At 31.9% G+C, this 25,098-nt stretch overlaps 3 protein-coding genes across 4 annotated transcripts; all 3 read left to right on the forward strand.

Annotated features, from left to right (window-relative positions):
* Positions 1-283: 283 nt before the first annotated feature.
* Positions 284-1,238, forward strand: LOC109812890 (uncharacterized). The gene has a single exon (XM_020376953.2). It carries the CDS (start codon positions 331-333, stop codon positions 1,207-1,209), a length of 879 nt encoding a protein of 292 aa, XP_020232542.2. The 5' UTR covers positions 284-330; the 3' UTR covers positions 1,210-1,238.
* Positions 1,239-9,302: 8,064 nt separating this feature from the next.
* LOC109812905 (Transducin/WD40 repeat-like superfamily protein) lies at positions 9,303-15,222 on the forward strand. 2 transcript variants are annotated; one of them, XM_020376968.3, is made up of 13 exons: positions 9,303-9,522; positions 9,612-9,721; positions 9,817-9,975; positions 10,047-10,177; positions 10,778-11,011; positions 11,236-11,414; positions 12,166-12,266; positions 13,097-13,252; positions 13,575-13,630; positions 13,738-13,792; positions 14,213-14,333; positions 14,402-14,515; positions 14,619-15,222. In XM_020376968.3, the coding sequence occupies exons 1-13, from the start codon at positions 9,507-9,509 to the stop codon at positions 14,714-14,716; spliced, it is 1,530 nt and encodes a 509-aa protein (XP_020232557.1). In that variant the 5' UTR covers positions 9,303-9,506; the 3' UTR covers positions 14,717-15,222. The 2 variants fall into 2 exon arrangements, with proteins under 2 accessions (XP_020232557.1, XP_029130126.1); XM_029274293.2 differs by having other exon boundaries at positions 9,823-9,975.
* A 6,335-nt stretch (positions 15,223-21,557) lies between these two features.
* LOC145955683 (uncharacterized) lies at positions 21,558-24,019 on the forward strand. Its single transcript, XM_083070692.1, has 2 exons — positions 21,558-21,969; positions 22,050-24,019. The coding sequence occupies exons 1-2, from the start codon at positions 21,558-21,560 to the stop codon at positions 24,017-24,019; spliced, it is 2,382 nt and encodes a 793-aa protein (XP_082926818.1).
* The last annotated feature ends 1,079 nt before the right edge of the window (positions 24,020-25,098 follow it).

The following is a 25,098-nucleotide window of genomic DNA, read 5'->3' on the forward strand; positions in this document are numbered from 1 at the left end:
ACCTAAAAAAATAGAGAATCCTAAGCATGCAATACTATAAACCACTTGTTAGAATATATGATAATATATTCTGATTTATTATAATATCTGTTAAGCGTATATTTAGTTCCTTATTTATAGTTAATTTGTTTCCTAATTCTAGTTGAATTATACTTTGTATAATGTGTATATAATTAGATGATTCTAATGGAATGGATCAAGGAATTATTCTCTTCCATGGTATCAGATTTCCTAGGGAAAGATCCTTCACCTTTTCTCTGACTTCCGCTCACAGCCCTAGCGTCGTTCCGCCCCTGCCTCTTTGTCTTCTTCATCATCCTATCAACCTCTATGTCTGACTCAAAATCTTCCTTTCACCCTGCTCTTGCTGTATCCAACATCAGGAACCACGTTCCCATCACTCTTGAGATGGAAAACATGCAATACACAACATGGGCGAAACTCTTCAAAATTCACGCACGATCCCATAAAGTAATTGATCATATTATTCCTCCAACGAAAGGCAAGGAGAAAATTCCTCAGATAGAGGAGGAGAAAGAACTATGGTCGACCCTTGAAGCTACTGTTCTTCAGTGGATTTACGCCACTATTTCTCATGATCTTTTACATACCATTCTTGAACCTGACACCACGGCAATGGAGGCTTGGAATAGATTGTGTGACATATTCCAAGATAACAAACACTCTCGTGCCGTCACCCTTGAGTATGACTTCACTCACACAGACATGATAGATTTTTCAAATGTCTTTGCATATTGTCAACATCTCAAATCTCTGTCGGATCAACTCAAGAATTTCGGCTTTCCCGTCGACAACAACAGACTTGTTCTTCAACTAGTCTCTGGTCTAACCGAGCCCTACAACGGTGTGGCCACCCTTATTCGCCAAAGTGACCCCTTGCCCCAATTTTATCAAGCCCGTTCGATGCTCACTCTTGAAGAGGCCGGCCTTGCCAAAAAGGCAGCACAGAACTCGTCATCCGCCATGATTGCTTGTGACTCGGATGACTCTCCTGATGTTTCTGATTATCCCTCTTCGAACTGCAATAATGGTGGGAAGAGGAGCCAAAATCGCAATAATAATGAGGGAAAAATCGTCGCAACAATGGTGGTCGTGGCGGCGGAAAGGGCAGCACTAGTCGTGGGGGTACGACTGGAGGCCACGATAGCCGCGGTGGTGGACAGTAGCAAGCCAATCAGCAAGCTCTAGCCAATGTCCCATGGCCTGGCAGAAAAATGTGGCCTTGGTAGTAGATGGCTTCGTGGGCTACACCTCCTTGTCCGTACCCTACTAATTCATGGGTCAGGCCCAAATTTGGACAGCAACAGCGTCAACAGCCTAGTGTACTTGGGCCTAGACCTCCGCAAGCCTACACCGCAGCACCAACTCCAACAGACATAGAGGTCGCAATGCATACTCTTGGCATCAGTCCTCCGGATGCAAATTGGTACATGGACACTGGTGCTACTTCTCACATGACATCCGCACAAGGTAACCTCACGTCTTATTTTAATATGAGCAACAAACATGGTATAATTGTTGGTAACGGTTATTCAATTCCAATTCATGGCTATGGTCACACCAAATTGTCTTCCCTGTGTCCTCCCTTAACATTAAACAATGTCCTTCATGCTCCTCAACTTGTTAAAAACTTGGTGTCAGTTAGAAAGTTTACAACTGATAACTTTGTTTCTGTTGAATTTGATCCCTTTGGATTTTCTGTAAAGGATTTTCAGACGGGGAGGCCGGTAATGAGGTGTGAGAGTCAAGGCGAGCTTTATCCCATCACCAAGCCTACAAATCCATATACATTTACTACCGTAGCACCTTCTCTTTGGCATGATCGTTTGGGTGACCCGGGAGTACCTGTTTTGAACTCCCTTAGGAAGAATAAATTGATTAAATGTAATCAAATTAAGGATTCTCTTATTTGCCATTCATGTCCTCTTGGAAAACATGTTAAGTTGTCATTTTATGCTTCAAATTCTTGCACTATTATGCCATTTGATATTATTCATAGTGATCTTTGGACGTCACCTATTTTGAGTTCATCGGGTCATAGATATTATGTCTTGTTTGTGGATGATTATTCTAAATTTTTGTGGACATTTTCTTTATCGCAAAAATCACAAACTTATTCCACATTTTTGAATTTCAAATACCTCATCCGAACTCAATTTGAACGAGACATATAAAAAATATACAGTGTGATAATGGCATAGAATTTGATAATGGCATAGAATTTGATAATGGGCCTTTTTGGGAATTTTGTAAAGCTAATGGTATTTCTTTTCGTTTTTCATGTCCTCATACATCCCCTCAAAATGGGAAAACTGAAAGATAAATTCATACAATCAACAAAATTGTTCGTATCTTATTGGCCCATGCTTCTCTTCCCCTTTCTTTTTGGCATCACGCTTTGCAAATGGCAACATACCTTCTCAATATTCTTCCTCACAAGTTATTAAACTATCAATCTCCTCTCCGAATCCTTTATCAAAAGGACCCATCTTATTCTCATCTTCGGGTGTTTGAGTGTTTATGTTATCCTCTCATTCCTTCTACAACCATAAACAAACTTCAACCTCGGTCTACTTCTTGTGTTTTTTTTTGGGTATCCTCTGAATCATTGTGGGTACAAATGCTTTGATTTATCATCTAAAAAAATCATCACTAGCCGTCACGTAATTTTTGATGAGACGCAATTTCCCTTTGCACAGTTACATACTCCTCAAAATCACACTTATGAATTTTTAGATGATGGACCATCTCCCTATATGGTCTATCATTTCTCTACTCAAACAAGACCACAAGCTACTCCCTTACCCAACTCGCTAGAGCCCATTTCACCGGATCTAGCAACTGACTTGCCCAACTAGTAACAAAGCCTTCCCATGCCGACTAGGCCAAGCCCCTCCACCCCACCTCCCCTCCTACCCATCTCTCTTCCTCGCCCAACTCCAAGCTCACATCTAAGCCCACCAAAAAGGCTTGTTACCAGAAGCCAACATGGGATTTATAAGCCTAAGAAGTCCTTCACTCTTCTTATTACCTCTGTGTCTAAGTCCTCACTACCTCGTAACCCTGTATCTGCTCTTCGTGACTTGAATTGAAAAAAGGCTATGGATGATGCATATGATGCTCTTATTAATAATAAGATGTGGGAGTTGGTGCCCCGTCCACCTAATGTTAATGTAATTCAGTCTATGTGGATTTTTTCTCATAAAGACAAATCTGATGGTTCTTTTGAGAGGCATAAAGCCCGTCTTGTAGGTGATGGTAAAATTCAACAGATTAGCGTGGATTGTGGTGAAACATTTAGTCTAGTGGTCAAACTAGCAACTATTCGCATAGTTCTCAGTTTGGCTCTTTCTAAAGCTTGGTCTATTCATCAACTTGACGTAAAAAAATGCATTCTTACATGGAGAACTCAAGGAAAATGTTTACATGCATCAACCCTTGGGGTTTCGGGATCCTGATCGACCTAATCATGTGTGTTAGCTAAAGAAATATCTTTATGGTCTTAAACAAGCCCCACGGCTTGATATAAGAGATTTGCTAACTATGTCCGTACTCTTGGGTTTTCTCACAATACTTTGGATCATTCTTTGTTCATTTATCGTCAAGGTAATTCTATGGCTCATTTATTGTTATATGTGGATGATATAATTTTGACTGCTTCTTTTGATGAGCTTCGTAAGTCTATCATATCCCTTCTTAGCTCGAAATTTGCTATGAAAGACTTGGGACATTTGAGCTATTTTCTAGGCATCAATGTCACTCGTCATGCAGGTGGTTTACTTTTATCTATAAAAAAATATGCTGTAGAGATCATTGACCGAGCTGGCATGTCATCGTGTAAGCCATCTCCTACTCCTGTTGATACCAAACCAAAGATCAGTGTTGCTACAAGCACACCTTTTGAGGATCCATCTCTTTATAGGAGTCTTGTAGGGGCTCTTCAGTACCTTACATTCACAAGACCCGACATTACTTATGTCGTGCAACAAGTATGCTTATTCATGCATGACCTAAGGGAGGCGCACATGTACGCTCTCAAACGCATTTTGCGTTACATTCAAGGTACTATGGATCTTGGTCTTCATCTATATCCATCTTCTACATCCACCCTTCTTTCTTATACTGATGTTGATTGGGGTGGGTGCCCAGATACAAGATGTTCTACGTCTGGTTATTGTGTTTTTCTAGGAGATAACTTAATCTCTTGGTCTGCCAAACGATAGCCTACCTTATCACGATCTAGTGCAGAGGCGAAATACTGAGGGGTTGCCAATGTGGTTTCTGAGTCATGTTGGTTAAGAAACTTACTTTTGGAGCTTCATTGTCCAATTCAAAAGGCTACATTGGTATATTGTGATAATGTTAGTGCCATATACCTTGTTGGAAATCCTGTTCAGCATCAACGCACTAAGCATATTGAAATGGATATACATTTTGTTCAAGAAAAGGTTGCTCGCGGCCAGGTTCGCGTGTTACATGTCCCCTCGCGTTATCAAATTGTAGATATTTTCACCAAGGGTTTTTCGCTGGTGTTATTTGAGGATTTTCGGGACAATCTTAGCATTCGGCGACCTCCCGCTTCGACTGCGGGGGTGTGTTAGAATATATGATAATATATTCTGATTTATTATAATATTTGTTAAGCGTACTGTGTATAATGTGTATATAAACAGATGATTCTAATGGAATGGATCAAGGAATTATTCTCTTTCACCACTCATATACATCATTTACAACCCATTTCACACTAAAATAGCCACATACAACCATAATTCAAGTAATTCACTAAAGTTCACATTCATGAACCCGACCACCTAAGTTCAACATTTTCATCAAATCATCCTAAAATCTATCAACATAAACACATTTTAATAGTAATCAGACAACATAAAAAACCAACAATAAACCATCCATAGCTTCTCTTACCTCCAAAACCACCTAGAGGAGAGAAGAGAAAAGAAGAATGGTGAAGAAATTCAAGCTCCCCCAAAGAACTTCGCATAAATCAATGACTTGATTCATGATTCACCGACCTAAATCAACAAAACACGATTAGATTAATGATTCTGGGAAAGGAATCATTCTTTCTAAAGAAGGTTTAGAAAAGAAGGAAACTCACAACTCATAAGGCTTCTCTTTAGTTTATCTCTCTAAGGCTTAATATGAACTTATGAAACTCAATTCTTAATTGAAACTTCATATGCTCTTTCCTTGCAAGGTCAACTAGATCTCTGGCTAAAGAACCTTCAAAAGTAATTACACTCTTGAGAATTCTTTAACTCTCATAATCATTCAACCACACCTTAAGACAACTAAACCCTCAATTATTGCTAAAAACACAATAATTAAAAAAATTTACCAGAATACTTCAAATGAGATATGAAAAATATTTAGAAAGATTTTTCTAATAAGATTATTTTCTTTCATTATAATCTATGAGATACATGAGTATGCATGAGCAGTGACGGATCCAAAAAATTTGTTAATTGGGGGCAATAAAATATTTTATGTCCTCTTTACTAAAAAAATTTAATATTTTTTTGAAAAATATATATGATAAAAATTTAAAATACCTTATTTTAATAAATTAAAATTATCTTATAAATAGAGTGATAATTTTTTCTTTTTCTCTTTATGTTTGATATTATATTTAAATGTCATTCTATAATATTTTGTGACTTATTTAATATTAGAGGAATAAAATGATAAAATTTAATAGGATAAAAATAATAAAATTATTAATTTGTTTTCTTTTAGTTTTATAAATTTCTACACTCATTTAAAACAAAAATATTTTATGAGTGCAATGTCTATTTTTTTTATAAGAATAAATGTCTTTATTTAAATATGTTTAAGTTAAAAAAAATTTGTGTGACAATTACTCTCATTCCTTTTAATGTGGATTGTCTCCTTCCAACATATAATATGCATATATATGATTAAATGGTTAAAAAATAAAATAAAATTGAAAAATAACATACATCAGTAAACTAAATTATGACACATTTAATGAGTAAAGAAGCAATAACACTTTTAGTCAAAAAAATATAGTATATTATAATAATAGTAATAAATAAAAAGGAATTTACTTATTTTAAAAGTAAATTTTGATAGACTTATTTCATTCAATAATTCATGTTTTACATTAAGTATTCAACCGTTCAATTAAAAGTCTTTAATGTATAGATCGAATTTATAAAATTTTAAAAAAATTAAAAATTATTTAATACCTTGTTTCATTAATTTAAATTGATGAATAATCATTAAAAAAAATATTTTATAAAACAATTAATATTAGATATAATAAGGTAATTAAAATATAATTAATAATATATATTTTATAAAATAATTAATATTTAATATAAAAAAGAAGATAAACAAAATTTTAGTGGGGGCAGTTGCCCCCACTACCGTATGCTTGCATCCATCATTGTGCATGAGTATGTTTTTAAAAATATGATTCTCTATTTAAAATTAAATTTATTGATTTATTTAACGTTGTTAATATAAAATAAGTTAACAAACTAGACTTTTAAAATGACAGACTAAACCTATAAAAAAAGTCTATAATATATATCAAATTTAAGTTTTAATTTCATTAAATAAATATAACCTATATATTTAAAGTCAAATCTTACCAATTCTCATCCTTATTTAAGATATAAGAGTAAACATAGAAAGAGTGAATAATACATAATCACAAATATAGAAAATATATTAATTTAGGATTTAAAAAAAAAATTATTATAAAAATGTCTCAAAGTATTCATTTTTTATTTTGAAAAGTCTCAAAATATTTTAACCTTTATATATAAGCTTTAACCCCAATTTGGTAGACGAGAATTAGGGGAAGGAACATAAAAAGCCATAGAATTGTGTAAAATTATACTGTACAATACTTTATTAGTAGAGATGATTTGATGGAATTTATGTAGAAATTTAGTGGACTCCTTGAAGAAAAAAAATCCTATCAAAGATGAGGGTGTTTTTGTGAATTTACTGTTTAAAACGTTATATTTATTCATCAATATATTATATATATTAGTCATATTCAATTATCTTCATGTATAATCCAATATAACTATATACATATAACACACTATATATATATATATATATATATATATATATATATTCATATTTTGATATATAATTTAAAACAAAATTAATTAATTTTAAATAATATAATTTAAAATTTAATAATAAATTACAAAATAAATACTTTACACATTTATTTAATACAAAATTGTTTAAATAAATTATTTTATAAAAATTAATTATATAAAATATAATTTTACAACTATAAATTCTACTTAATTCTTACTTATAAGGGTGTATTAGTTTAGGATTTCATAAGATTTTAAAAAAACTTTTTTTGATTAAAAAAGACCTTTGGTATTCAATCAGGATTTTATGTCACTTAAAAATAATTTAGTGGTAGTCAATCTGGATTTTCAAGATTTTTTTAAGAGTCTATTAAAATTCATTGGTATTCATTTGAGACTTTTTACAACTTAAAAACAATTCATTAGTATTAAAAAAATATAGGGATTTTAAAGGATTTTTGTATTAGAGAGATTTTGAAGGACTTTTTAGTGGTATCTATAAATATCAAATTTATAAAACAATCACATCCAAACCCATAAGATTTTGGAGGATTGTTTGAAGTGACTTTTCATCTCTCTTTTTTTCTATGTTCATGTCTTCTCCATTTTTTTTCTCTTGCTAATAACATTGCACTATTGCTCATATATAATAATGTACTACTGTTCCCATTCTATCTCTATTTTTTTTCTCTTGTTTTATTTTTTTCTCCGTTCTCTTTAATTGACTTGCTTTATTTAGTTGAGATTGTTCCTCATTTATATAACACAGAAAACACTTGAAATTTCAACTTTTAAGTAGTAAGTTTTTTTAACATGCGTCAAGAAAAAGGAAAGGTAAAAGTTAAAATTGATATCATGATCTTTATAATCAACTGTAGATCTTCAAGACCTTATAATCAATTTGGATTTATTATATATATATATATATATATATATATATATATATATATATATAAAAGATGAATTTGAGTTAGGGTTTTTGTGAGTAAAATGAGATAAGAATGAATATTACTTAGGGGAAGAACCATCTCAGCACAAAAACTGCGATTTCTCTTCCTCTCTTGAAATTGTTACTGCTATCATTTCTCTTTTATGACTCAATGATTATTTTATTCTTTGTTTTACTATGATTTTTTATTTATTTTTTATATTGTGAAATTAGGATTTTTAATATTTTAGAAAAGAAAATTAAAATAAGACATTGCTGTATCTTAGAATTCAATACTAAAAATATTTCTTCACGAGTGAATAATTGAAAGCTATTAAAAAATTAAAAAAAAATTATTTTGTACCTGTAACAAATTTCATATTTTTTTTCTTCCTAGTTGATGTTTGTAAATTTATAAGATATTTTAAATGAATAAAAGTGTATGAAAGACAAACTTTCATTCAAATACCAATATAAAATGAAGGGACATATTTAGTTATAGAGAGTAGGGTAACTGTCCTACTATTTTTTTAATCATTTATAAATTTATAAACAAAATATTTTAAATCATAAATTATAAAAAAATTGAAATGTTGTTTAGAATAATTTTTAGCATGTGCAACACTGCATAACTTTCTTCATAAAGAATGTCATTCCGATGAATTTTCAATTGGAGTGGTGAATGAACCTTCATCTTTAACATCATCGGTTAATGAAAATCATAACTTTAAACCTATTATTAAAACCTAGGAACAAGAACGAAAAGATGCTAATGCTTGGAAGACTAGTATAAATATGGATATGTGAGTGAATATTATTTAGAAAGACATAATATTACGAAGAATTATTATTATTATTATTTATCCAGATATTGTTATTTTTATTATTATTTTTATCTTTGACTCTTTTTAAATTTGAATGTATAAAGAAAAAAATCTTGAACTATTATCGTATGTCAAAAATCTATGAAATTTGCAAAGTTCACAAAGTTCCGTAGAATCCATTAAAATCCTAACTTAAAAGTCTCGTAAAATCCATTAAAATCCTGATTAAAAGTCTTGTAAAGTCCTACAAAATCATAAAAATCTTACAAAATTTTTTAAAATCCACAAGACTTTCTTTTAAAAAAAAGTCATTTAAAATCCTAATCCACTACGCCCTTCAATAAATTATAAATTCTATTTTATTCTATTATATTTGTTACCAACCTACTTTTTTATATAATCAATTCTCACGATTCTTTTTCTATTACATTCGTTGTTCTCTATCTGCCATAGGTTAATCGTGTATAGTTCTGGTGTAAAAGAAAAACACATACAGTTGTGAACCAAAACCAAAACCAAAAGGGTTCCAGAGAGTGGCGCCGGAAACTTATTTGGCCGCATAAAATCGTTGACTATTTCTCACTCACTCTCGTGTTTCGTTTTCTCCGATTCCGCAGCGACGCATAGATGCCAGAAGCACGAGGTGAATCAATTTCTTCCAATCTCATTTATCTTTATCCCAATGCATAATTAATAATCCATAGTAATGTACTAACGCTGTTTTTGCTTCAGAGCTTCCAGGGTTTTATTATGACCCTGAGAAGAACAGGTATTTCCCCATCAAAGGCCCTATTCCTGGTTCTTCTTCTAAGCCCAAGACACCCCAAGCCCCTTCCAAACAGGTATATATAAAGGGAGTATTTAATGTAGTGGCATGCTGAGGTTAAATGTAACGCAGGTTCTTGAAAATTGAACTTAAAAATTTGACTGATTTTAGGTGCAGGAAAGTGGTGGGAGTTGTTGTAGGAAGCTTAGAAACAGAACTTCTAAGCTGCTTCAGGCTAGGGAGTTGGATGGTCACCGTGTCATTGCCTCTCACAATTGCAAGCGTAATATTGCTGAGGAATTCCGGAAAATACACGCAGCTAAACCTGTTGTACGTGCTGCTTTTGTTTCTTTTGCTATGCTGTTTTGTGTGTTGAGTCTAATTTATGGTTGAATTTGCAGGTCTGGAAATTTCGGGGAGCTGATAAGATAGGTATCAGCGCTATGGAACACTTGCGTGTTGATGTGCAGACGCGGCATGGGCAATCTGAAACTGATGTTTTGTTGACGGGCAACATAAATGGATCACTGAGGTAACTTATTGTGTGCTTGCTTGTATTCTGTAATGTTGTCGAGAGCATTTGGGAGAATCTCTAACCTTTGTTATTGTGATTGAATTGTGTCTTGTGTGAATTGTGAAATGAATGTAAACATGTCTTATAAGTTGTTTCTAACTATTTATGTAAGTTAAATTAAGCGAGTTCAAATTTGCCTTAGTTTATGATGTTATCAGAATGTATAAAGTGAAATAATATTGTTTTGCTAACCATTGCCCTTATAACAAAGTGTAAAGTTTTCAATGTAAAGTATAGCCTTTTAATCTTACTCAGCACAATGCTAGCAACACATTTTCTAACATACTATTATTGGTTAAAATTTATTGCAAAGCATGATCTTTTGTGGATCCTACTTCTTTTATAATGAGTTTCACTCGTGATTTAGTAATTTTCAATAAAATTTACCTATAATAGAATGTGTTGCCAGCGTTGCTCAGTGATCCTGCAAACCGACTGAATTACACTGGTTGCACTTGAACCTAACAGATGTTGATCTTGGTTTTATGCTTGTTAACATTGATGTATAATGTTGATTACTATTTACTAGTTGCTGTTTGTGAAGTTTGGTATTTGCAGTTTTTCTGAAGTTGGAAAGGTTGGACAATATTTTGATGGTGGGGCACAATGGATGGCAGATTGTGTGAAGAATTATGATAAGGGGAAAACAGTCGAGCAGGATGAGTTGCTTGGGCCAGTTTTCAGACCTAATCGAGCTGCATTACTTATGCCCTCCAGGATATCTTGTATAAGATTGGGTCCGAATTGCTCTTCTCATGCTGTGAATGGCAGTCCTATTGTTGGACATGCATTGTATCCTTTTGAAATTTTTGGTTCTTTTTGTTATTTCTCTGTAAGCACTGTATGTATATATGTATATTGTCAAATTTATAACATTTAGTCATATCATGTAACTTTTAATCTTGATCTTCCACAGCTATATGTTAAATCCTCTCTATCATCCGTAATGGAACAATATATTCCATCTTTTTAGGATAAAATTGATCTTGAAGTGAAAGATCTTAACATGATAATAGATTTACTACTTTGGGATCAGAGACATCAGGTGGATCAGTTTATACAATTGGTTTTGTTGAACCATTAGACCTTGGAGCAGGTATACTGAACACATGGAGCAGACTAGAGGAAATTGCTTCTTTCAGGTGTACCCTTTGGACAGCAGAATACGATTATAATAGACATCAGGCTGTAATCGGCAAGTTACATATTGCTCTCCTCTGTCTCTCTGTCTCTCTCACACACATGTCAAGATGCATGTGCTTATGTCAAATAATGTCAAACTTAGATACAGCCACATGACATTTTGTGGGGAATTTGTACTTAACTGTTAGCATTGATTCATGGCCTCTCTGATTTGTTATGCTTCACATTCCCTCATTAGCACTTCCCTATATAGATTCCAACCAAGTTGGGTTTTGATTATTACCAATAGCTATAGGTTGCAAGGGATAAATAATTTTGGGCATAACATGCACCCAAACTTTTGTCAACAGTTCAATAAGAATTATGGATTGTTGAGATACTATGCTTGCTTCTGTTCACTGTGGATTTATTATATTTTGGTATTTTATCCCATTCTTGTAGAAAATACTATTCCTAATCCATTAAATCTCTTTACTGTTGGATTTTTAGCTTATAAAATTTAGTTTCATGGAATAATCTAGTGTAGCCTGTGCCTGTATCAGTATGACTGTGAATGATCTGTTTTGTTTTGCTTCTGTCTGGTGTGCATTTTGCTTCCATTTTTTTTTATTTGATTAAGATACTGAAACATGTGCCATGGTAAATGGTTTTTTAAGTCTTGGTAGTTCATGAGCATGACGGTTGTGATTTATTCCCTCTTAAATAAGAAATATCTGAACAAAGTTTTATACATTACAATTTCCCTCCTTGTAATTTCATATCTAATCTTTTGCATGATATTTATCTGTCTACTTTGATATTAGGTACAAATATGGGAGGTGCTTCAGTGAATCTGGAAACTGGGATTACATCATGGTTTTTACATTGTAAAAGTGATGTTTTTGCACAACAAATTGTTAATTCGGTAAGTTATCCCCTTTTATTTTAAAATATTGTAACTAATTCACAATTAAATACTGCCCTAGACATTTTCTTAAAATCAAATAAATCATTAAATTGCAAAAAAGTGAAGATCTAGTATTCAGCCTTGTATTCTTGTTTAGTTCTGACTATGTGAATCAGATTTGCACCATTATTTCTGCAAATAATATTCAATCTCCCTTTATCTTTGGTGCCAACATAACAACTAGTATCAAATGAAGGGGTTTACCATCCTTTGAGAATTCATGGGAGACCATAGAGTCCATCCAGAGATATTTTTTCTCTTTTCCCCTTGAGGATAAGGTGGCTTTGTTATTTATTTATTTTTTTTTTGTGGGAAGGGGGGGTAGGGAGGGAGGTGTATTGATAGTTTCCCATTAGTTAGAAGGGTATATATTAGCAAACTAGAAAGGAAAGCATTAGTCAAGAGAATCAGTTTGATTCTGTTGTGGGAATAATGATTGTAACATCTGTCAGTAATAGCACTGATGGGAGTTAGTTGGAACAATGTGAGTTGCTTGGAAACATGCCCGACACTGCGACATTTCAAACAACAGAAGTGTCTGTGCTTCACAGGTTGAGAGTTTTATGACACTGATGTTCTTGTTTATTTGTTTGTTTGCTTGTGTTCTTTTCTAATTTCTTTGTTCTGGAAAAAATCTTATCATCTGATTTAATCTCATTACTTCTTTCCTGTCTTCAATAAAGCTTCTTCTTTTATGTAAAATGAAGTGTGATATTTGTTGATTTCTGTCATTGTTTAGTTTTCATTTTTTTCCCTACAAAACCACCATGACATAATTGATATTGCAGGGAAATGTGATTTTATGTGGGCTCAGAAATGGGGCAATTGTCACTGTAGATTTTCGTGAGAAAAGAGAAAGGCTTTCTGGTAGACTTATTACCCATCGGATACCTTATACATCTTCAGATAAGAAAGTTGGAGGTTCTAATAAAGAATGGTTCAAGGTATTTTCCTCGTTTTGGAAATTAGAATTTAGGAGAGTTTAGAGAGAGAAGATTTCAACAAACAAGCAAAATATAGCATAATAAAATATTGTAGAGATTCAGAATATATACACCACTGTAAACCTTGATTTTAAAATGACAGGGAAAAACTGTAAGAAAATCTGTTCAAGCCCCTGTATAAATTTCTGATTTGATGAAACTCATTTTTTTCTTGTGCTATGGTCGCAGTCTGTTCTTCACTGGCTGATGATTCACTTTATGATTGTCATTACACTAGTAACTTTATCTATTGTTGACATGCATATGCTTCACCCTTATGCAGCTCAAAGGAGACATAAATCCTTCTCATACGATTAGGATGCCTTCATCAATATCCTCGTTAGTCATCCTTTTCCCTGCCAGTTGTCTACTTGACTTATCTTCATTTGAATATCATTGTTTTTGAGTTACTATTTTCTGTAATTTATTTTGTGGTTCCACTCTAGTTTGGTGTCACTTCAGGATGAGCAATACTTCTTGGCAAGCTCAATGGATGGATCGGTTAGTTTACTCTTCAGGAAAATTGTTACCTATAACCTACATCATTTATGCCTGCTCTTACATGGCATAGAATTCCGAAATTCGCAGCCGCATCTCATGATTAGGCTCTTGCATAAATTTATTCCTTATATTTTAATTGAAAAGAAATTAGTTGTATTTATGTACACATGCTAAATGTAGCTGATCCTGTTTAATTGAATTATTTTTTCATGGAAGATTATCTTTACTTTATCCTCTAGGCTTTGCATCACCTAGATAAATATAGTGATTGATATAATGATCAATGAAGGCATTATATGTTAGCAGAACTCACAAGATAATGAAGGAAACTATTACCTAAATTCTCTTGGTAACCACCGTTTCTTGCAAACTGCATATCACGAGAGAATTTACTTAATAATCTGTTCTTTTGGTTTTTAGATGAGGCTTTATGATCATCGTCTACTCCAGAGGGGTGCTGTTCAATATTACGAAGGGCATGTGAATTCTCATACTCGTATACAGATGGGTGTTGATCCAACTGAGAGATTTGTTATGTCAGGTGGGTGTTTTCAATGAAGTTATTTTATTCAGCATCTTATAGTCTGAAAATTGTCTTTGTCATCTCAGGTGGAGAGGATTGCAAACTACGGTTATGGAGTATCAAGTCTGGTGAACTTCTTTTTGAGGACAAGTTCTCTGATTCAGTTCTCTCCGCTGTGTGCTATAAAACATGTAGAAATAGTGAGCACGATATGCTTTCAGCTTTGCTGCTATCAATTTTATAAATTCTATATTTTGGTTGTCCCCTGGTTGCTAATTTTAAGTGTATTATTTGGCCGTATAGGTTTCATAGCAGAAGAGGAAACCCAATACAAGCATGACTCTTCTATCGGTGCTTGGCTTGGATCACACGAAGGACTGTTTTATATGAACTGGTTATGACTGTGAAGGATCCTGCTGTATCTATAGAACGTGAACCTGCTGCTGATCTATCTTATGCTCACGTGACCAAGTCTGAATATCCTCAAAAGCACGTTTCTGATGAAATAGATGGACACAATACCTGATATAAACTTTGTGGGGTTATTAGTTTCCTTTGCTAACGCCCTATGGAAATGGAAATGGTAAAAGGGTCTTTCTGGGCTATCAGGTAATAAGATAGCTTGTAGATACTAGATAGATGCTCACATAGTAAATTTCCGTGTTAAAGGCTTTTTTCATTACTTTGTAGAATTAGCGCTGTTTAGTGTTTACACACACAAGCAAAGGTAAGAGCAAACAAGAAAAAGAAAAGCATGGTTCTGACTATGGCTTTTTTGTTCCAAAGTTTTCTATGTTGACGTTGTGTCTCTGCTTTGAGGATCATCATATGCTGGTCAGCCATGGTTGTACTTTTGCAGGGGTTATTAAGAAAGAAGTTTTCAATTCTTTTTAAAACTTTAAATAAATGGGTTGCATAACAAAGTTAGATAATAATTTCTGCGAATTTTATTTAAATAAAATACTATATTGTATTTTCAGTCCTCTTATAATATTCTATCTTCAATTTGGTAAATAAGTAATATCTATCTATAGATAAACTATTTTATTCCATTTAGAAGGATATTATGAATATATTTCATAATTATCTACAACTATCTGTCTTTAGCATAACTTACCACTTGATTAAATGTGGAGGAAAGTAGAATAAGTGGCTAATAGCAATTCTACGGGAAGAATTCCTCTTTGAATAATGTGATGTAACTGATGCTTTGTGATCGGTTTAATTGATATTTTCTTTTATGGTTCATATTCTGAATTGAGCCTCATCCTTGTATTAATCGTATTTTCTTTTAGTGTAATATTTTAGATGAATTGTAGTTTTAATTTTTATTAAGAAAAGAATTGAAAATGTAATTTATTTTAAATATTATTAAATGTCAATCGTCACAATATTTATTTAATGTCATATCGTTTAATCTTGTAAATTTAACATTTAATGGTTGAACATTAGATTAAAATTGTAAATTTCACTATATTGAGGTGCTAAAATTATGAAATTAAGAATTGGAAAAAAAAATGTATTAAATTAGATATTATAAAAGTATAAATTTAGTTTAAATAAATTCTAGTAATAATATTATTTGTTATATATATATATATTAATAGGTTAAATTATATTTTTAGTTCTTTTATTTATTTTTAAGATTCATTTTAGTATTGTTAATGATATTTAATTTATGGAACATTCAATTTGGTTCCACTAATTTTTAAATGATATTTAATTTTATCTTTTTGTTTGATTTTATTAACTTGTCAATTTAAACGAAAGGATAACAATAAACATCCTTAACAAATTAGAAAACCAAATTAAACCATTTAAAGCCAGTGAGATGAAATTGAATCTTGAAAATAAAGAGATAAAAATATAATATAGCCTATATTAATATTAATAATGAGCTAGAATTAATTATTTTAAAAAATTTCCTAAAATTTGGCAACAGACCGTGTAGGAGGTATGTTGTTGTTGTGGCTACACCTATCATCCTTTTCAGGATTGAGATACGGATTTTATTTTACCTTAATTTTTAATTGGTAAATAGTTTACGATGGTATTTGTATAGTTATGTTAGGTTGCATTTATTTTTATTATTGTTCTTTGATGGTTTTTCTGAATCATCATCGCGAGATAAATTTCTATTTTAGAAAATAAAAGTTTTTCTTTTCTTCTTCTTTGCAATTACTTTTATATTTACATTTGTTGGTCTAAGTGATAAGAAAGTGTAGGGTCTGTTGGAAATGGTTTTGTATTTAATTTTTAAAACTTCTTTACAAATTTTTCTACTACCTGTTTTCAGATGAGATATTGAAAATCATAAAAAGAAAAACATGTTTGAAAAAAAAAACGAAAACAATATTTACAAAAAGAAAAATTTGCTGCCCCTCATTGCTAGGATGTCGCGACAGCCTTTGTCATGGCCATTGGTCGACCTTCCATATTAATATATATATATATATATATATATATATATATATATATATATATATATATATATATATATATTCAAATGATCGTTAAAAATGTCTAATGACACTTGTTTTTATCCGATGTCTAATGACACTCACAAAAGAAAATGATGCTAAACGAAAAGTATTACAACATAAACAACAATAAATTAGGTATCCACTCTCAAAACTAAATAGCTAAACATATTAAAGTTATGGTTTGTTCTACATTTTATTTTCTGTTTCTTTTGTTTTTCTTTTGGATCGATAATTGCCTAGTAGCAACATAAATCGAGATGACACAAAACAACTAAAATGAATCTAAGTAAAGCAATGTTAATACGAAATACATTTTGCTTGAGGGTAACAAGTCTCGGTAGAACTATAAATAAATATAAGATTAAATAAGTTTTTCATCTTATAACTATTTTAGATTTTAGGTTTTAGTCTCTAATATATATTTTTTCCATTTAGTCCCTCGTTTATTTAGCCAACAATTTTAGTCCCTATTATTAAATTAGAACACTTAAGAGCATCTCCAATAGGGGTTGCTTATAAGCAACTCCTTGTGCCACATCACTACCACACAGCTCTGGTCCACTTTGTGGGTTGCTTAAATTTTAGCACATCTCTGGCCCACTTTGTGAGTTGCTTAAATTTTAGCAGAGTTGCTTGTAGAAGCAACTCTGCTAAAATTTAAGCAACCCACAAAATGAGTCAGAATTGATATGGCAGTGATGTGGCATAAGGGTTGCTTATAAACAATCCTCATTGGAGATACTCTAAGTGTCAACATATTTAATGAAAAATATATATTAGTATAAGAGTTAATCACCTATACACTACTAGTGTAAAGTTTTTTTACACTAGCAACCAATCATATCTTTTAATAGTGTCATGTCAGTTGCTTATTTAATGAAAAAAATAAAATAAAATAATTTAAAAGATATGATTGGTTTCTAGTGTAAAAAACTTTACACTGCCAGTGTATGAATGATTAACTCTTAGTATAATACATATCAATTATTACTAATGAGATCAAGATATTTTATGTTAGTTATTTTAGAATTTTTTTACGTCAATTTAGAACGTGATATAGATCCCAACAATATAGAATGTTCGCACATTCTATGTGAGTCAACACATAACATAGAAAGTTTACTTTTTATGTTTAGTGATCAACACCCATCATAGTAAGGGTACGAAATATATGATGTTTTAATATATTGACACCCATATTTTATGATGGGTATGACTTTACACATTGTAGAATGTACATCTTCTATGACAGGTATGACATTACTATTATACAATGTGCACATTCTATGATGGATATGGTCACACCGACCATAGAAGCTGCACATTCAATGATGGATATGATCATACTCGTTATAAATTGTGCACTTTTTTTTAATATCTTATTCATTTTTTTGAATTTTTCGAAACTTGCACAACATAAATACATTCTAGGAAGTTTAAAACAACATATTGTTGTTCAGCTCAATACAAACTTATATAAAATACAATGTCTATAATTTAAATTGAAACAATATATGAATTAAACTACATAGAAAACTAAGAGAGTTAAAAATAAAACTATAGTTAACAATAATAATTGTCATTAATTAATAACAATGGACAATAATTATAACAATGTACCAATATTGTTATCAAATAACAAAGAATCTAAAGTAAACTAGCCAATGTACAAAAAGAAAACCAAAACAATGTACAAAAACATAAATCAACCCTTAAATTAATTTAAGAAAAGAAAATGCCCATCTTTTGTGGATATTTTTCATGTCTTCATGGGAAAATGGAGTTGTACGCATTTTTGAATACCTACAATTAATGAAAAATAAAAATTAGTTAGTCAATCATTAAACAGTTGCATAATCATTTAAAGTGATTAATTTGATTTAAAAATGTATTACCTCTCCCCTAACCCCGTTGTCGATAATGATGGTGAATATGTGTTTCATCACATAATAATCGCACTCATGATTACTAGATTGATGTGGACACTATAATTTAGTGAATATAAAAACATATAAAGTAATCATAGTTAGAATATATTTTAATTGAACTCTAACTACTATTTGGTTGAAAGTTGACTTACTTTAGGAGTAATATATTGAAGCTTCTTCCAAGCTACCGGAGGAAGCTCCTGCAAGATCAATCTTGGTTGCAAAGACCTACGAAAATAAATGAGAGTCTGAAAATAGTTAAAGAATAAAATTGTTATTTGTTTCATGAAATAATAAAAAACTAACAAAGATTATATTTACAAGTTAATGAGGTGTCTAACAGGCAACTCTATAGTTTTCTTGTGTAATGAACACAAAAGAACTACAAGAAACTATTTCAAAATTATAACAAGGAGCTTTCAATGTGCACTTATTTTTTTAATATTGTTAGAAATCATTAAGCTACTATAAACTTAAAATAAACAATACAAGTACTTATATATGCAAATAAGGTGCTAAGTACACCTCTTTTCCTCCTAGCCTGAACCGATCTATCAAATATTGCCTCACCTTAGTGTCTTTGTTCCTAACACATTAGATGGTAACTGAGTTGATGAAACCATAATAAAAAGCATTTTGCATATCCATAGAGACATGACAAACATTCCTATAATTGTGAAAACAAATATAATGTTAAGAATTAGTAATTGAATATATTAAAAAAAGAACCATTGCAAATAATACTTACATAATCCATAATTGTGTCACTGATATGGAAAGGAGGTCATCATCAAAAATAGTGTCCATGACATCACGTTGGCATATAAAGAAAGGGATAGCTATAGGCATGTCCTTGCCAACGACCTTAGGAGGCATGACTATCTTTACGTCATGCTTCTCAAGATCAATTGGCGCCAAAATTAATTGATGGATAGGAGAAAGCTTATAAGGTGTTGCACCTGTAACAACAACAACTTTCCTCTTTCCAAAAGTAACCTAAACATTATATAATACAAACAATTAAATTAGTAAAACACAATTAATTAATGTCATCATCATAATGTAGTAAATTGAAACATTGATTACCTTAGCCATATGGGCCTCAATTAATTAGCATGCTCAACCATAGAATAAAGGTATCCAAGGCTTTTCCCATTGTTTGAACCTCTACAGTGGGCTTAGGGACTCGAGTGTCATGCTCCCTAATGTCGACAACCTCCACTCGTACCATGTCATTTGTAATTTTTTGGTGGTGGATGGTTGACCCCAACATGTGCACCTTACCCATGCTAACCAACTACTCCAAGGTACCATCAATGTATAATTACACCTTCGATAATGTTGCATCAGTTGCATCCTCTTTCGATGCGTTAGTGGAAATATGACTCCTCTTCTTGTTGATAGGAGGAGGAGGAGGAGAAGGAGGAGAACAAGAAAGTTGTTGTGTCATGGGACCCATGGATGCAAGCTTTGTCTTGAGGTTCGCCAAAAGCTCCACCTTCATGGTTAGATACATGTCTTGTCAAACTTCAACTTTAAGGCATGCCCAATCATAATCACTAATTTGTGATCTACTGACATGCCTAGATGAAGGAGCTCCAAAGACATGGTGGATTAGAGGCGGAACTTTGAAGGGACAGGGGGGAGCCACGGCTCCCCCGAAACTTTTATATATTTATTTATTTTTATATATTCATATATATTTTAATATTATATTTATATATTATTATATTATTAATTATAATAAAAATAAAAAACATTCCAGCTTCTCAAATAAGCTTCACGTCGCGAATCAAATAGATTTCAGCGAATCAAAAAAAATAAGCTTCACGTCACCGACTCACCTGCACACTGCACCATTTCATTCGTCTTTCTCGAACAGAACCTGCTTCTGCTGGCTGCCTGACTGCTTCTCCTTCTCCGGTTCTAGTACCCAATCAACAAGACAAGCTCAACCAGTGAGCTAGGCGCAGCGCCAGCTTCCTCCATGCCAAATACAACTCAACCAGCTCAACCAGCTCCAGCTTCCTCCGTGTGGAGCTTCCCCTGATTCTCTCCTTTGCAGTTTTGGTAAATATGAATGATGAACAAATGCTTGATTCATAGTTTTAAAAGTTTCGCCTCTGGATGTGAATAAATTTATAAAGAAACAAACTATAAAATGTTTTTTTGGGCTTACATTTTATACAATTTGTTTTCATTTTTAATCAAATATTTTACACGTTTTTTTCCCTTTATTGATTATTACATTTCTATTAATTATTCAATTTGGTCTAATCTGAGAGATTTAATTTAAATAATTATAGAGTTATGAATATTAATTATGATTGATTAAAATTAAAGAAACTAAAATTGTGCTTAAGTAAAAGTATGAGAACCAAAAGTATAATTAATTTGTGTGTGAAATATTTTAAATAAAAAAAATGTGAGAGTAAAAAAGTATAATCATTAAAAAAGTTTTAGAATATTAATTTCATTCCTCTGTTAAGTAAACTAGTAATTTTGCCTACTTATATGAATAATGAATTACTTGTTGAAAATGTTGAAACCTTTGGTTGAAGTAAACTAGTAGTTTGTTCATGTGCTTATTAAGAATTTTAGAAAATTGAATTTGCTCAAAGTTTTGCATAGCTAGCTTGAGGAATATATAGTGTTGTATTTAATTATAGTAGTATATTGGTATGAGCTTTTGTATGTTTTGCATTGTGATAATTGTGAAGATAATTTTTTCCTTTTTTATATAGGTGAAAGGTGATAAATATATATTAGAAAAATTATGATAAAGAGTAAAAGAATTGATTCTTTTTTCAAGAGGAAGACTTGTGATAAAGATGAAAAAAAATGCAACTTCTACGTCAAGTGAACTTGAGAAGTTTCCCAAGAATCCAAGAATTGAAGAAAATGATAAACAACTCTCAAAGGTTCCTAGAGTGACATATAATGAATTTGAAAATTTTTTGGAACGTGATCCGGGGAAACGCCCTCAAATTTGGCAATACCCATCAAATCAAACGGATGAGGAACGAAGGGCTTATCTAAAATGGGGTCCATATCAAATGCATTTAGAAAATTATCCTTTGTCTGGTAAAGAAGATCATCCAAGGAGATTTCAATATACTTATTTTAGCATATTTCCTTCATGGTTAGAGTATTCGCCTTCAAAAGATGTTGCATATTGCTTGCCTTGCTATCTTTTTAGTAAACCAAGCGGACGCCTTGGTTCAGATGTTTTCATTGCTACAGGTGATTGAATTTGAATTCTAATTGGTAATGAGTTGATTATCATCAACAAGATTTAACTTTGTTGATTATTTTTTCTACAGGTTTTATAAGTTGGAGGAAAGTTAATAATGGAAAGAATTGTGCATTTCTTAAACACATTGGGAAGGATCCTTGCTCACCACACAATAATGCAGTGAGAGTTTGTCAAGACTTGTTGAATCAAAATTTTCATATTAGGAATGTTTTTCATGTGCAAAGCTTAGATCAGATTATGAAGAATCATTTGCGTCTCAAGACTTCAATTGATACGGTTCGTTATTTATCACTTCAAGCTTGTGCTTTTAGAGGTCATGATGAAACTAGTGAATCAAGGAACCAAGGTAATTTTCTTGAGATGATAAAACTAATTGCATCATACAATGATGAGGTTGCAAAAGTTGTGTTGGAAAATGCTCCATATAATTCCAAATATACTTCCCATAAAATTCAAAAAGAGATATTGAATATTCTTTCTAGTAAAGTGAAAAATCATATTCGTGAGGAAGTTGGAGATTCTGAGTTTTGTATAATTGTTGATGAAGCTCGCGATGAATCAAAAAAGGAACAAATGCCTCTTATTTTGAGATTTGTTGATAAAAATGGTTTTATACAAGAGCGGTTTTTTGATATTGTGCATGTTAAAGACACTACGTCATTAACTCTGAAGAATGAATTATGTGTTCTACTTTCTCGACATAATCTTAATGTTTCTAATATTCATGGTCAAGGGTATGATGGTGCTAGTAATATGAGAGGAGAATGGAATGAATTACAGGTATTATTCTTAAATGATTGTCCTTATGCATATTATGTTCATTGTTTTGCCTTGGTTGCTGCATCAAGAGAAGTTATTCCAATTCATCAATTCTTTTCAAAATTGTCTTTTATTGTGAATATTGTTTGCTCTTCTAGTAAGCGGCATGATGAGTTACAAGCTGCCAAGTTAGATGAAATTGCATATTTGTTAGAGATTGATGAGCTTGAAAATGGTAAAGGGGCAAATCAAATTTGTACTTTGAAACGAGCTGGGGATACTCGTTGGAGCTCCCATTTCTCTTCTATTTGTAGCTTGATAAATATGTATGATGCAACTTGTTCTGTTTTAGAAAAAATTATTGTTGATGGATCTACTTATTCTCAACGTGGGGATGCCGATAATGCTTACAAAAGTTTGACCTCATTTGAGTTTATATTGATCTTGCATTTGATGAGAGAAATTATGGGGATAACAGATGTTCTTTGTCAAGCTTTACAACAACAATCTCAGGATGTAGTTAATGCTATGCATTTAGTTCGTTCTACAAAAACACTTATCCAAAACTTGAGAGAAGAAGGTTGGGATAAGTTATTAAAAAATGTGACATCTTTTTGTGAAAAACATGATATTGAGGTTCCTCAATTTAGTGCTTCTTATGTAGCAAGGAAAAGGCGCTCTCGTCACCAAAAAGATCATATTACAGTGGAGCATTATTTGAGAGTTGAAATATTCTTTGTTACAATTGATAAGCAATTACAGGAGTTGAATTGTAGATTTAATGACCAGGCAATGGAGTTATTAACTCTAAGCATGACATTGGTTCCTAAGGATGCGTATAAAGCTTTCAATATTGAAGACATTTGCACTCTTGTAGACAAATATTATCCCATGGATTTCAATGAGCAGGAGAAAATTAATTTGCATTTTCAACTTCAACATTTCATTGTTGATGCTCGTCAAGATTCAAATTTGAAGAATTTATCAACAATGCAAGAGTTGTGTACATGTTTGGCAACAACAAAAAAGTCAGAAGTTTACTACTTGATTGATAGATTACTTCGTCTTATCATGACTCTTCCAGTTTCTACAGCTACAACTGAAAGATCTTTTTCTACAATGAAATTAATCAAGACTAGGTTGAGAAATAAGATGGAAGTTGACTTTTTAGCAGATAGTATGATCGTTTATATTGAAAGGGATATTGTAACAAGTTTTAGTTCTAACTCAATTATTGAACATTTTAAGTCATTGAAAGAGCGAAGAGCAGCACTTTAACTAAAGGTAACTTCTGCTTATGTTTATATTATTTTAAACTTTATGTTAGGCTTGCATTTAAAATTTTATATGTATATAATAATGTCAATATTTAATTTATGCAGCTGCTCTTGAATTTTGGCCCACCTTAAAGTAATTATTGGCTTTTGGATGATTCTTTTTGCTTGACTTGCATTGCACAATTTTGGGTATGCCGTGTGCAAGTGATACTATACAATACAAGTAGTTTGGGCTATGTTAAATATATTATTTTGGATCTCATAAGAGACAAGTGTACAACTTATCTTGGAATTTACTTCAACTACTTTGGTTTGCTTTATTCCAGGTAACCTTTGGCATTTAATGATAGTCTTTTATGATTTAGATTTCATTATTCTACATGTTTATTTTGAGTAAAAAAATGAGGAATTCTGTTATTTTTTTAATTAGTAAAAAATTTAATTTATACATAAAAAAATTAATTTGGCACCTCCAAATTTTTTATCCAAGTTCCGCCACTGTGGTGGATGCCTCTACCCCATCCAGTTGTATGCATATGACCTAGATGTTCTTGAGTGCCAAGTGTAAGTATCATCAATATGTCCTCACGCCCTTCCTCAACAAATGTCCCATGTGTGACTAACTCTTCTAACTTTCTCTATAACAAAATAGTTTAAATAAATTCTTTAGTAATTGATGATCACTAATCCATCCAATATATGAAAAAAAAAGATACTTACAATCTTCCCTACTACTTCTCGAGTGGCGTCATTTGTGTACTCCCTTGATTTCCTCTATCAAACTACTTTCCATTTGGCATGACGACTGGATCAGCTCTACTAGTTAACCCCTTATCCATGACCCAAAGAAGTAACAACATGCTTAATCATGTCATCTTCAAGCTTGTCATACCCTCCATGAGATAACAAGTGGATGTAGACATTAAGAGTCTGTAGTTATTATGCTTGCTTCGTTTTTTTCCTATTATATACATAATAGAAAAATAAAATTGATTAGTAATAACAAAATATATAAGTAAATAAATATTTAAATTGTTGAGTTGACTTAATTACCAAAAGATTTGGAAAGAGTCGATACTC

Source organism: Cajanus cajan, chromosome 1 (assembly GCF_000230855.2).
Source record: "Cajanus cajan strain Asha chromosome 1, NIPB_CcT2T_4, whole genome shotgun sequence".
NCBI lineage: Eukaryota > Viridiplantae > Streptophyta > Magnoliopsida > Fabales > Fabaceae > Cajanus > Cajanus cajan.

Bases quoted from the DNA above. Each gene is read 5' to 3' on its own strand.
- LOC145955683 (XM_083070692.1), top strand. From the start codon at position 21,558: ATGAAAAAAAATGCAACTTCTACGTCAAGTGAACTTGAGAAGTTTCCC. The intron at 21,970-22,049 runs GTGATTGAATTT...TTTTTTCTACAG, and splicing joins AGATGTTTTCATTGCTACAG to GTTTTATAAGTTGGAGGAAA.
- LOC109812890 (XM_020376953.2), top strand. From the start codon at position 331: ATGTCTGACTCAAAATCTTCCTTTCACCCTGCTCTTGCTGTATCCAAC.
- LOC109812905 (XM_020376968.3), top strand. The intron at 13,793-14,212 runs GTTAGTTTACTC...TTTGGTTTTTAG, and splicing joins CAAGCTCAATGGATGGATCG to ATGAGGCTTTATGATCATCG. The intron at 14,516-14,618 runs GTGAGCACGATA...TTGGCCGTATAG, and splicing joins CTATAAAACATGTAGAAATA to GTTTCATAGCAGAAGAGGAA.